This window comes from Diadema antillarum, unplaced genomic scaffold, assembly GCF_040938485.1.
Source record: "Diadema antillarum isolate AM-2024a unplaced genomic scaffold, OU_Dant_1.0 seq00000285_RagTag, whole genome shotgun sequence".
Classification (NCBI taxonomy): domain Eukaryota; kingdom Metazoa; phylum Echinodermata; class Echinoidea; order Diadematoida; family Diadematidae; genus Diadema; species Diadema antillarum.
In genome coordinates this window covers 407,853-422,232 of record NW_027271313.1, presented here as the reverse complement: position 1 = coordinate 422,232, position 14,380 = coordinate 407,853, and the positions used below count along the sequence as shown (strand labels likewise).

The window sequence follows — 14,380 nt, the reverse complement described above, 5'->3', positions numbered from 1 at the left end:
TTAGTAGATTTGGTGTCTGATTGGGATTGTTCTTTTCATTTGATCATTTCTGTATGCAGAGTTCTCTTCCTTTCTGCTGTTATAGGATAATATACTTCATCTTCTTTCCAACCAGACTTTCAGTTAGTAGATCAATAAAACAGAAGCAGAATGTTGCCTGCCAGCAACTCCTCAGATAATATTAGCAACAATGCTGATGCCAGGAGACACTCTTGAGTAGTGCCCATGCAATAATTTGTAAAATTGCAAGTGCAAAATTTAAGCATTGGTCTCATCTAATTGGAACATACTCCTGTTCAATTTCTTCATTTTATTTGTAGGAACATTTCCAAATTTCTGAATTCTTCTCAAACAGCAACAACATCTTTTGCTCCTGGTGCGATCACTCTCTTGTAGTCAACAATGCATATCTTTGATCATGCTTTTTCTTGGTAGATATAGACCGCAACTGTCAACTAAATTGTGTTTCAAAGAAACCCACAAAAGTGTTGATGAAACACAGCTGGAATAATGGCATCCAACTTTCTTATTTTACTTTCTGAGTTTGCTCCTTTTGTATCTATTTTGGTCGTCTATTGATCTGGTTTTATTGGTTGTTTTCAAGGTCAATATCAGTTTCAATGCTGACACTTGGGGGCAGCCTTCGAGATGTTTGAAACCACGCATTTCGCTGTTTCTTTTTGTCCCCACCGCGGTTGAATGCAAAAGGAGCAATAAGTTTACATAGCCCCTCGGATAGTGATGAAATATACGAACACTCTTTCAAGAGAAAGAAAAATAGGACGATCGTCTCATCTTCCAAATCCCTTCCATTCTGATATTTGTTTCACCCTAGTACTTAACCTCCTACTATTCATTTTTGTCTTTCATGCCAATAAGAAGTATTCCTTGTTTTGCACGGCCTTTTCTTCATGTGAGGGTTATTATTGCTGGGATTCGCTCTCCCCAATTACAGATAAAATCTTTTCATCAGTTTAGGTTCTATTTGCATGAACTTTCTGAGGGTTTCTGGGAGTAATGCGATGTTTGTAGCACACTGGCAGGAACCTGGAGCAGTTTCTTTTATTCATCAGAGGTGTCAGGGAATATTTTCCCCTAAACCAGTGCTCTTTTCACACTGTTGTACAGTGTGTCTTACTTGTTGCAGGACCTCTTTACATTTGTGACGTGCATATCTGCAAAGTGGCCTGTTTACTAGAAAGTATTTTATCTGCATCTAACAAAGATATGAAAGGAATGAGAACAGATGAGAATCCAATGTGTCCCATTGCTGATATTTTTGCTGATATGTATGACAATTTTGAACCATCTTGATATCTAGTGGAGAATATGACAGTAACGCTGTGTGTACAATGTGTCATCCTGTTTTGAGAGTTTGCTATTTAGAGTAGATGGCCTCTGTTACTATGATATTTATCATATACTATCAAGATATTGACATATGCAACACAAAATGACTCACTTAATTTAAAGAGCACATGAAAATGAAGTAGCAGGAACTAAACAAAGTTCACTCACCTAATCAGTTAATTTCCTTCAAATTCTAAAAGAACAATTCTTAGAGCAATTATACATTAGTTGAGAACAAAGAAGTAATAAATAATGCATCCACTCCACCCCTTTATTTTTTGTTTAAATACCTCTTTTTTATGGAACTTTGATGGTATTTTATACAAATGCTGTGAGATGAAAAATCTTAAAAGCCTTTTCACCTCAGACAAGTCTGAAAATATATCCCAAATCTGTCTGCCACCTCTATGAACATAAAGTTATTTTGATCTCTTGTTTTGTAATTAAGACATTGGTTTCTTCATTTACCAAACACTTTTTCATGTATACTATGCAATTCTAAAGTTTAGAAGATGAATCAAGTATGTTTGACAATGTTTGAAGAAAATATCACCCGGTTTTTGTTTCTAAGAGGGGAAAAAATAATGTGGATTGGGAAATATGGATATGTTGGCCCATGCCAGATGAATTATTGTACTGTCTTGTTATTTCTGTGCTGATGGATCAGCCGTATCTGGCTGTTTGGCATTCACAGCGTTTGCCCATTCATCATCACTTTCAACAAGCTATTTTCAGATTTCACTGGTTTTTATCTCTGTATCAATGCTTGTTTCCTGCATCTTCCTTTTTTTTAGTCTCATCTTGTTCACACACCATCACACCAGTAGTATTTGTTACCAAGGAAACGAAAGGAAGAGAGAGGGAATCATCTGTGGATGAATAAATAAAGGAGATGAAAGATATCAGATTATACTGTGAGAAACTAAACTGTTTACACAGCCTCTTGATGCAGAAAGAGTGGCTTTCTTGGTTCTCGTAGATTCAATTTTCACAAGTGCTAAGCACTTTTTTACAACCATCCGCAAACTGCAATTTATTTTTGCAGTTTAGGATATAATATTATTCTATGTATTTAGAATGAAAGTGAATGCCCTCCTGGCTTGTAATATGTGATGCTCTAGCTTGATTTAAAAAACAGAAAAATTTGTTTTAAAATTGTTATGTGTTAAGTCAACAAGTAATAGTTTCAATCTAAATGACTAAAACAGCAAGCTTTGAGATTAATTAGATACAAAATATATGCAGGTAAGGAAGAGTAATCTTCATTAGGCAGCCACATGTATCACTAAGCTTCTTGTTATAGGTTCAGCATTCAGGGCAATGCGTTTTGGTGAGGTTTAGGTCGAGTGTGAATGCTGCCAATTTGAGTCTGGAAGAAGGCAGCTATCATGGGCCGAATTGAGGCAAATTGAATTAATTCTTTTGCAAATAAGGAGCAACACTGCATCGCTTTCAATCCATCGGCTCAGGCTGCCGTGTGCTCTGGCCTTTTGATTGTCTTCAAATTGTCTAGGAGACAGAGAGAGGAGAGAAGAAAAGAAACAGAGAAAGAAAGGGGATAAAATAACGATGGAGGAAAGAAGACAGAATGAGTTTGGATTGAGAGAAAACATAGAATTCGAATTGAAGAAAGGAATTGGAACAAAGAGAGACAAAAATCAGAATAGAATGAAGGATTGAAACTCAGAAAGATATGGAGAGAGATAAGAAATTAGTAAGAAAACCCTCATTTATGAAGGAGAACTAGTGATTTACTGAGAATGGTTTATTTTATAAAGTCATATTTATGGTGTCAAGGATTTAAACCAAATTTATATTAGCATATGACTTCAAATTGATTATACTGATTAACATTTTTACATTGATTGTTTCTATCCTTAACTCGCATTTTAGAACTATTTTGAAGCACCAAAGCTGGGTTTTCTTTCATCTGCAAATGGTAAATTTAGATTTAAGGCATAGGACACTTATGAAATGCCTTCCTTTATGTATGTGTATCGGTGGTTGGTGATGTTTGCAGCAATTTATTTGTTGAGTGGCCAGGATGAAGAGAATGTATATACATACATGTATGTAAAGCTTCAGTTGCACGGTCACTGAAGTTGAGTTACGTTTAACGCAAATAGATACAGATAAGAGGATGCAGCACGGACGCAAATATTTGCAGGTCGTAAGTAGACGTAACTGTTTTTAAGTGATCTGTGGTAAAATGCAAAATTACGGCCCCAAGCCTGCGAAATTTTGAAATTTTCAAAATTGCACAGGGAGTTGCCATGTATGCAGACTTATGCAAATAACTGTAACTGAATGTAACTATGTGTGCCTTGGATGCATACCATCTGGGAACATTGTTACTCCTGGGAAGGGATCCGCAGGAGCCCGCAGAAAAAAGTGACTTTTTTGGCCGCAATGCCGGACGCAGAGCGTTATGTGACTGGGTTAGAACATTGACAAATACATTGTGAGTAAATGATTGGTTGTGAATGGGAGGGAAGAACAATGGGAGATTGAATAGTGTATATGTTAGTCATACACACTCATACCATAATCCTTGAAATGTTTCAAATTTGTGGATGGCATGCCATTAACAATGCAATGCCTTAAATTCTTTGCATGAGAAAGACCTTTGGAATTTCATGTTGGAATATTTTTCATCTTAATGTGTCTGCCTTCAGAGATTGTTACTGAAATAACAAGAAGCTTTGTCAATGGATAATGTTTCACCCCAACCCCTCCCCCTCCTCCTCTCCCCCTCCTCCTCTCCCCTTCCCTCTCAGCCCCTCTCTTTCACCCCTTTTCTTCACTGTGAGATACGGTGAGTGGATGGTGCACTGCAGCCTGTACCTTCCCCCAAGTTTGGTGCAAGTGTGGGAGCAATGTTTGTAATAGCTCGCTTAATTTCATATACGGTTTCAGCGATTTGTTACCGCGGCTTGCACCACCTGGCCAGCTGAAAACGGCACGGCCACGTTGCAGCGCCGGGAGAAGCAACTCGCCCTCCAGATCTACTTTCACAATGCGATCAGGGAAGCGTTCCTCTACATCCACTGCATCATCCCTTTACTCTCCTTTGTTTCCATAGAGCACTGATTGCTACAAGATGGTCTTGGGGTAAAATCAGAAAACCGCATCTCCTTCTTGTCATTTCGATGCGTCTCATCAAATATCAGCCTCGCGATACATCTCTGACATACAGACGGACAATTGTCTTCAAATTCTCCTCTCAGTGTAGTTTACCGCCTGTTAAAAACTCATTACTTGTTGTATAGGTATGGATGTCATCTTACGGATCATATTCCATGTAAGATGTAGGCAGGGTACAGCCTCACTCATTCTGGTTCTCTTCCTGTCTTTCTATCATGCTTCTGTGCTATGTGATACTTTGTCTTGGTACAACGTCAAGCTTATATTCTCTCTTTTTCCCCAGTCTTTCCTCACTTTTTTCTTATATCATTCTCAACGTTTTATTATATTTCATTCCATGTTTAGTAATATATATCTCTCTCTCCTCTCTCCATGGTCTATACCTCTGTCTTCAGATTTTTTGACTGATTTCCCAAGTCTCACTTCTTTGCTGTTCTCTCATCTATTCTTTTCACAGACTTTAATACTTGTATGTACAAATTGACCATTGTAGGTAAACTTCAATCTAGCAGCTTTTGTGATGGCATTAAATCAGTGTTTTCAAAAAAGCCTTGAAAACACATCTTTTTAGTAGCAACTAGTTCGTAGCTGTAACATTTATCCAATTACACATATTGTCGTACATGTTTTGAATTGATTGTAAGCGCTTTAGGCCTTGTGGGAAAAGCGCACTATGAATAATAGTAATAATGATAATAATAATAATTTATAATTCATATGTAACAGTTTGGAACTTTTCAGTTTTGAGACTTTTGAGAATTCATCCTATCAATGAGAGAAAGGGGTAAAACCTACGTCCACAGAATGTTTAATTGCATGCAGGCTTACATTAGTTTTCAAACTCTAAAACTAAATAGACTTTAAAAAGACTAAATGAAAAAGCAGGGTAAGATTCTGTATATGTTTGAGATGACTGGACATTTGGAATACAGTTACAAAATCTTCTTTTTCTCTTTCTTTCGCTCTCCTCATTTAAAAGTTTAGTTTTCAGTCAAAGCCAAGTTGGAGACAATCTGATTTTCAATTAGCTCGCAATACCTCCCTTGTCTTTAACAACAATTCATCAACACTTGTTTTGAAACAAAATAGTTTTGGCTGCATGCCATGACGTCTTGATGCCTGCTTGTCTGACTTGCTCCGCAGCGTGAGGAGGAGCAGCCAACTTGTTATTGCCCTCCCGAACCGACAATTACAGCTCTTAAACCCGGAGATTAACTCGTCGCTCTCTTCCCAACTTTATTGGAATTTTATTAGGAGGAAGAGGAGCCAGCGCACTGGGGGGATTGTGTTCTCCTGGTACCGGTGTTAAGTTCAGGAATCCACGAAAGTGTTTTAGATGTGGACGGGCGAGAGGGGAGAGTTGGGAGAGAGAGAAAGAGATAGATAGATGCGGAGATGCTGTGGTTGTATGGCGCTGAATGCAGAAGCAGTTGAACAGAAGGTTGAGTGGGATAGAGTTGCAACGTGTCTGTCACCGGTGATCAATCCGTGGCAATCGAACCCAGAGGATCGGCTGTCGCATCCTAGACGACAGTTGTTTCCCCCTATCTAATTGAAGACCCAATAAAACCCCTCCATGCAGCTAGGGGGAGGAACGCTTCTTGCCTCCTCCTTACCATGTAGGAAGACCAACAACTTGTGGAATGTTTATATATTTGCCCCCCCCCCCCTTCATTTTTCTTTGATATTTCAATCCATGTAAGTCTTGTTTGGGGTACAAACAGACAAGACTTGCATACAAACCATGAATCTGTTGATGCCTTGTTCCCATGGTAGTCATCTCCTCTTCCTCCTCCACAGTTTCACATTAATCTTTATCCCTGTGTGAGGTTGAGGATCATTCCTTGCACTCATCTCTGTACACAATTAGAATGAAAGAAAAGCTGACGAGTGATAATAAACAAGCATGTAAGGTTTACCTTGCTCATGGCAGAGGTAGATTTGTTGTATTCAATATCTTTTTATATCATGGTGGGAACAGAACAAGATGAATATTTGTTGAAATTTTCCTTCCCAATAGAGATGGGTCAGCATGTTTCATCTCCCTATTTCATTTATGTGTCAGTACTCAGTAGTCTCATATCATTGGAATTCCCTGAATTTGCAGTTCTACTGAATGTTGCTTAGTTTTCAACACATGTTGTGAAACAAGACGTATCTCTTACCAGGATCATTTCTTTCGTTTTGTTCAACCTCCAGATCTGAGAAGTGACTTTCGCCGTGAGCCAAGTGATACCACGGCCCTGACAGGAGAGGGGGTGGTGCTGGAATGCTCCCCTCCCCGGGGGCACCCCACCCCTGAGGTATCTTGGGAGAGGAACGGGGAGACAGTGGTGGCAGATGGAACAAGGGTCCGAATACTCCCTGATGGAAACCTTGTCATTTCACAGGTGAGGAAAGACACAAATCACCAAGACAACTTCACACCACTACAGATTATTATAGATGGTGCAGTGATGATACCAGACAAATCGTTAATGGATGTGATTTTGACGGTTCCATGACATTTGCTCCTGTGACCATTGCTCCGATGAAATATCCGCATGCTGAGCCAAAGATAAATTCTACCCACAAGCATAACACTAACCATAATCTTAATCCTCACATCAAACTAAACCTAAAACCCTATCACAACCTTAACCCTAACCCTAAGTCCTTGGAGATAATGAGACTGGAGCAATTGTCATGAAGTAAATGTATCACTCATGTTGACAGTGTAGCTTATGTTAACAATGAAGAAGATAATGACAGTGTTGTTGACAGTTGTGATTTTTATCATATTTGATCATAAAGAAATGGTTATATACATGGCACAATACTTTTAAGTACAAGTAAAATGCTTACAAATATGATATGATTATACCATCAGTAACAATACATTCTAAACGGGACAATGATGGTAAAGTTGAAATATAGATTTGTGAAAATAAAGACAGCAACAGTGGAATGGTGTGTAGGATGATAAGAATGTAGATAATAATGGTGTTAGGAAAAACATGATGAATAATGATACTCCCTGTTGTGTTCAAGTTAACATGAGAATGGTGTCATATATTCCTCTTCCAGCCAAGACCTAGTGACCAAGGGAACTATGTCTGTGCAGCGACAAATACCGAAGGAACAAAGAGGAGTTCCCCAGGAAGACTGGTTGTCCACTGTAAGTATTGGTAGCTTCCACTCCTTGTAACATTTTTTGCTTTTATTCCCTGTAAATTTTCACTTCTTTTGTGTAAGATTTAATGTTAAATAATGTAACAGTTCACACATTTTAAAGAAATGTATATCTGTGAATTTGTATTACTAATAAAATATAAAAAGTTTGTGTTTCTTAAATGTAGACTGCTATGAGTTAGTGTCAACTGAAATTGGATAGAAATTTTGATTAGTCAACAGCAGTGAGATTGATGAGACCTCCAAATAAACTTTGAGTCATTCTGTAAACAAAAATATGATCAGATTTTCCACCGGAAGATCATAAGAAGCACCAATTCCAGGAGGGAATGGGAAATTAGGGAATAGCAAATTTTAGATACTGAGATCATTAAAACAGAAGCAGTGCTCAATATTTGATCATCCTGCACTGTAGATGAAGTGTTTGCTGAGCAGTAAATGTGGGAAATTTCCTGCAATAAGCGTGATATCTTATCTTGACTTGTACGGCAGCCCGACCCACATTCACGGCGGTGCCGGAAGAAGTCCTGACCATACCAGGCGAGACCATCACCCTAGTGTGTGCAGCAGAGGGTGAGCCGCAGCCCTCTATCAGATGGATCAAGAAAGATGGGAGCCTGCCGGAGGGACGGTAAGGGGGAAAACCTTTCTCACTTTCTTGTCCCTGAACACACACCAGTAGAGCAGCGAGCTAGATAAACCACTTTATCTTGATTGAAGCTGGTGTGGTATTACTGATTATGTAGAATTGGATGTTTAGAGGTGACATCCACCAAAATACTGGCTTCCAAGTGACAGGTATTATGATGTGATTACTGTAATGTATGCAACGAGCAGTAATTCTAACTAATAATGTTGATATGGACATGCAAGATCATTGTTATTTAGTGGAGTTCTGTGGTAACTTCAATTTGAAACAAAAAGGAGGTGTAAATTTTTTTTTTTCAACCACAAAAGAGACTGCCATGCACTTGTAGAAGCATGTAACAAAAGAATGATATAATTACATGGAAGAAACTGTGAGGCCAAAATCAATTAAATTTGAAAACTTGCTAATTCTGTAAAATTGCAAAGTATCTACCCTACAGTGAGTATGTATTCACCTGGCATGTATGTCCAAGGCTGTCACTGGCCCTTTAAGGTTTTGTGTACCAAAGATAGACTTTATTTCAGTTTGTCATTGCCATAATGATAGCAAGCTTTAGATCCGCGGTGCAAACGCTAAGACGACGCCTCCTCACATGTTGGACAATAGAAACAGCTGTGTCATGCATGTGCAGAACACCGTTTTTTGCCTAATAGCATCATCTTAGCATTTGCATCACAGATCTCAAGCTCACTACTGTTAAAAGATTAATGTTGTTCAATCCACAGTGAGACATCTTTGACAGCAAATCATTTCATGTGACCTTTGAACTTGTCCTTGATTGCCTGCAGGTATACCGAGCTGAAGGACAGTTCGCTGCGGATTCGCAACGCAGAAACGAGCGACACTGGGACGTACGTCTGCATCGCACAGAATGACTGGGGAGATCGGAACGTGGAGGTGCAAGTCACAGTTAGCGGTAAGTTGATGACAGATGTTGAGGCTATGTGGTTGCTATGGAGATGGTATCAGTTATGGTTGAAGTGGATGCACAGGTGTCAGTAGTTGTGATGGTGGTGGCTGTTGCGGTGAACCAAAGTTGTGGCAAAGGTACTGATGATCCAAATGAGTTGGTATGATCATGAGTAGCGATAAAATCAATCAGAGAGACAGCTTTGACCCCAAGGCAAGTAGATGTGGTTTTGAGATGACTCATGGTAGTGGTGAGGGGTTTTGATTGTGGTCAGAGTTGGAAGTTGGGAGCAAAGATGGCTGATGATGGTGACTGGAAGGGTCCTGAGCTCCTGATCTACAGTAGATAGTAATGTGTTGGAACTCCAGTCTTTTCTATTTTGGTTGATGTGAAAATCTGTAAGCTTATACTCCATTTTTTATTTTTGTTGGAGGAGGGGAAGGAGATTTTGTGTGTGTGTGTGTGCTGCTGACAGTGTCTGTACTTGTTGTTTCAGATTCATCAATGATATGCCTCTTACTGGGTAATGTGACATAACTGATGCTACATTTCCACTGCACAAATGAGCAGTCCAACACCAGTGGGAAAACAGTTCCATGTCCAAACTAGCAATGTCAGATGGCTTGTTAACACTCGATGGGTTAATGAAAACCCCATTTGTGGGAGTCTATTGCTAGCGTCATCCACCATGATTTCAATCAGGAAAACCTACCATGTATGCTCTTTGGGGTAAGTGCTCCCACTGAAATAGATTCAGAGGCAATGAGCGGCATTGTAAAGGCGTGACCCCAGGGTTGTATGCTGTCCATCATGCAGATGGGTATCAGTAGAAAGGAAACACTCCATCGGTCCTATCTGTGTCTTCACTCTCCCTCAAACTACCACACTCATTGGAATGCAGTGATTGATTAAAGGGGAAAAGGGACTCACCTGGGGGAATTCTGCTCTTTACAAAGATGGAGAAATAGTAACTTCTAATTATTTCAGAATTTTAGAAAAAGAATTAGAGATGCCAGTGCATTCTGTGCTGAAAATATTTCTTTTACTATTTTTCCTTTTGATAAATTTACATATGTAATTATATATGCATATACAACATTAGATATATTGAGTTTAGATATTTTCTTTACTTTAAATGCACTTTTTCATTACTATATTTCACAGTTGATATTAATGAGCTGCTGAAAACAAACAATATTGGGGGATTGGCAACTACCAACTATCACCCGTGTAGATAATCGGTGACATTATGTTTTATTTTTGTAAACAGTCAGTGTTAAGGAAAAGATGGCTGTTGCTTTAGTCTATCTAGATCTAGCAGTGAGCAGACTTAGGATGGGGTCTGTGAGAGATGTCACAAGCAAATCCTTTAATGAGTTGAGAGAACAAACTTCAAATTGCAAGGAACATTTAGTCCACAAAGATGCTAGCTAGTTTCACCATGAGATGAATCCAAACTTTATTCAATTTCTGAAAGCTCAGTTTCCTCTGACATACTCAGGATGACAAAGGAGTCGGATTTGGGATGGCTTTAGAGAGATTTAGGGAGATATCCAGCCTGAGCTTCTCTCAACCTCTGTGTGATCTTTGAGAGCTCACCGGGCTCACTTGTTAGCAAGTTCAACTATTCACTGATTGTAGCACTAGTCACGTTCCAGTGAGGTTTTAGTTGGAATAGTTCTTGATGCTGGAAAAATTTCTGATGTAAAAGGAAGTTGGGAGTTTATTCTGTGAAAATTGAACATTAATGGCTCAAGGTTTATACTGGATCATCCAAAACAAAAAGGACTTTTGCCAAAAATGTTATGTCTGCTTCAATGTTTCTCTTCTAGTCAGTGACTTCAGCCAAATAAAATTGTGTCATGTTTGATTCTGGACATTTGATGTTGGTATGTTTTCGTGCTGATTTTAGGGGGAGAGAGAGTCAATTTTGTTTGCTTGAAAACTTTGTAGGTCGTGGAAGCCGAGTATGATACAGACATGAACGATGACCACTTTGCTCTGTTTTTTACTGAGAAATCACCACACTTTGCAGCATTCTCATACTCTTCCAGAGTCTCATTCTCTTCTTTATACTTTGTGCTAATGACAACGTTAGTAAGGGCCAGAGAGATTGGAAAAGGCATATAGACTTAAAGACTTAACCCGATGGGGACAGTTTGACTTTGCTACAACACACATTTCCCACGGACACCTGCCAGAGTATACTCGGGGCTCGTAATCAACAGGTTAACAAGCTTGTAGAACTCTACAATTACTTCATTATTTGACAGTTTGTTGAGATCTTCTTATTCTCTTGCCTTCTATAATCCCATCTCATTCTCCCCCTCTCTCTCTCTCTCTCTCTCTCTCTCTCTTCCATTTCTTGTTTATCCATCTGCTTTTTTAAATCTAAATCTATCATTCTTGCTTCTTTGTTTCATAAATGAGACTCCATTATGCTTCATAGTATTGTATTTACTCCCTGTATACTTGTCTTCTTATACTTTCATCTTTTTAAGAATAGGCTTTGTTTCATCTTCCCTATTTTTGTTTGAAATAATATTTTCTTCCCGTTTCCCGTCACTCATTGTCATTTTGAATGTAGTGCTAATCCCAACAGATATTGAAATACTTGTCTTGTTGTTTTAAAGGTCAAGAGAAAAAAGAGGTGCAGAGTGTAGTTTGTAGAGAAGAGTAAGAGCCAAACACAGAGCAACAAGTTTTATTCAACCATAGTGGTTGTATCTTGTCTTCTTCCACAGGGCAAATTGCCAATAGAGGTTTAAGAGACTATCTGAAGAAGAAGAAGCAATTTGACCACTCTGTAGAAATTTTCGTAAATCTTTAGTTTAAGTTTATGATGAGATGAGTCAGCATATTTCCACCATTAACTGTAATGACTCTAATTAGAAACTTGGTATTTTTCTGCTTATTAGTGTTAACAGGCCAAGTAGAGGCCACCAGCTAGCGGCACCTTTAAAGGAGCCACCCCAGTTCTTCCAGTCGGAATGGATGGTGTGGCCCAAGGGGATGAAAAATTCAGACTCGGGTCGTAGGATTTCTCTATTTTTTCCGTCGTGTGTTGGAAAAAGAAAGATTTGGTGGTGTTGGTGTGAGTCAGTGCATACCCCGGCAATGTCATCATTTTCTCCCACACCCCCTGAGGATGTATAACTGGTCACAGCACCAGGGTGGGGCATCCAGCCCGCCTTTGATGGTCTGTTTTCTCTGAGACATATTAGCCTCCTCATTAGACGGCTTAGCATCCGTCAAAGGAGACCATTGTTATCACAGGTGGACTCGAAAAATGTGCTGCAGTTTGTCGAAGAGTGGAGAATGTGTAACTTGAAGATATATACATGGAAGTGTGTTGCTGTGTGTGTGTCGCTATGTCTGAAATACGCTCTCTACTTCTGCAAATGTGCTTTTTTCATTGGACAAGATTGTGACTAAGAATACAAAGCAAAAGATGCAAAGTAATAAAGGAAGATGATGCTTTTTGTGTAGTTATTTTATTGTGCATTCTTGATATGATTTCTCCATGAATTTTTGTTTTGTTTTGTTTTGTTTTTTCCTGTTATGACCTTTACTTTGCATTTCTGCAGAATCGAATGACACTTGTTGTTCTGGAGTGACAAATGTGTATAAAATGATAGATCTATATGTAGATATAAAATATAAGAACCTAAAGATATTAAAATCCTGCATAGGTTAGTGTAGCTAAGTTTATCACGTGATTACAATAGAACTTGTCATTCAAGGATTGTTACTGTTTCAAAGTTCTTTTATGGTCTTACCTATGCTCGCATGTATTATTATATACGAATGCCTTTTTGTTGTGTGATGGATACATATCAGTAAAACCTTGCAAAAGCATTTCAAGTGTTCACTCATATCCATATGACTTTAAAAAAAATAAAAATCATAAAAGCAATCTTGGTCCTAATAAAGGGTCTTTCTTACTGTGAAGCTGCAAAAACTCTGAGATTACTTTATGACTTTCCATATTGCTGGCACTAATTGCAGCTGGGGATATTTCAGCGGTGCTGCTCCTACTGTGATTAGACGTCACTCTGACATTTCAAGAAGCTGGCTATGATTGTGAAGTGTGGGGCTGTTTCCACGGCAACTCGTAATAGGTTTATCCAAGGGTGAAAATTTGGCTGTCTAAATACTCGGCGAGCGTGCCTCTCACAGACAGCTGCAGTCTCACTTATATTGCATTGCTGAATGCAGCAGCAAGAAAAAAGAAAGTGCCAAAAGAACTGCAACAGTCTGCAATATTGGCGGTCGGAAATCATTGGTATAAATATCATACGATCATTTGTGCTACAGGCTAGGCATCCAAATAGTGCACATAAGTGGAAAAATCATAAATCTAAGAATGTGTGTAAATATATAAAAAGGAATGTGCAAACATGAGGATATTAATTTCTGAGTCAGCTTGGATGTGAATGATAATTATAGCAGTGCCTTGAAAAATAATAGGTTGTTCGAAAATGTATTGATTTTTAACATGCACACTTGTACTTAATATGCAGCATATTAAGAACTTTTCCCTTTAATATTTTATATGATGTACCGTATACATTCAACTTTTCTTGTTTAAAAAAAAGAAATCTAATTCATATTCTGTCAAAGGAAGTATAGTGTAAGACCTTTGTCTGTATGCCATATATTCACTCCATGCACACCTAGTTAAGAATGGATGAAGATGAAGATGTGGATGAAGGAAGTGACCATTTCTGTCCATCTTTCTTGATTCTCCTCAGCTGCCCCAATGTTCACCCGCCTCCCGGTGGACCGGACGGTGGTGGTAGGACAGGATGCCTTCTTCCTCTGCCAGGCTACAGGGCAACCAGCACCCTCAATCTACTGGAGGGAGAGGAAAGGATCAAGGGTAAGAAGAGGGTCTCTGAAGTGGTGGTAACCCCCATCACTGGGAGGGGAGGGGGGCAGGAGAGTGGGGGTTCAAATACAATTTGGGTCATTGGGATATATTTTCAATTCTCTATCCTGAGTATGGATATTTAGTTTTGCTAAACTTTCATGTGTTTTTTAAGAGCAGCTCATGGTCAGATTCACAATCTGGTACACCCAGTTATACTAGCTGGCTTGATTATCACACTTCATTTCCATCTATATGGTTCATTTCTGTGGAGTGACCACTTTGT

General features: G+C 38.9%; 1 protein-coding gene across 1 annotated transcript in view; it reads left to right on the top strand.

The window, feature by feature from the left end:
• LOC139730002 (roundabout homolog 2-like) overlaps nt 1-14,380 on the top strand; it is a 105,077-nt gene that overhangs the window by 64,165 nt on the left and 26,532 nt on the right. The window contains 5 exon segments of the mRNA XM_071640923.1: nt 6,694-6,884; nt 7,561-7,651; nt 8,158-8,296; nt 9,103-9,230; nt 13,979-14,106. Coding sequence (XP_071497024.1) covers nt 6,694-6,884; nt 7,561-7,651; nt 8,158-8,296; nt 9,103-9,230; nt 13,979-14,106 — 677 coding nt within the window.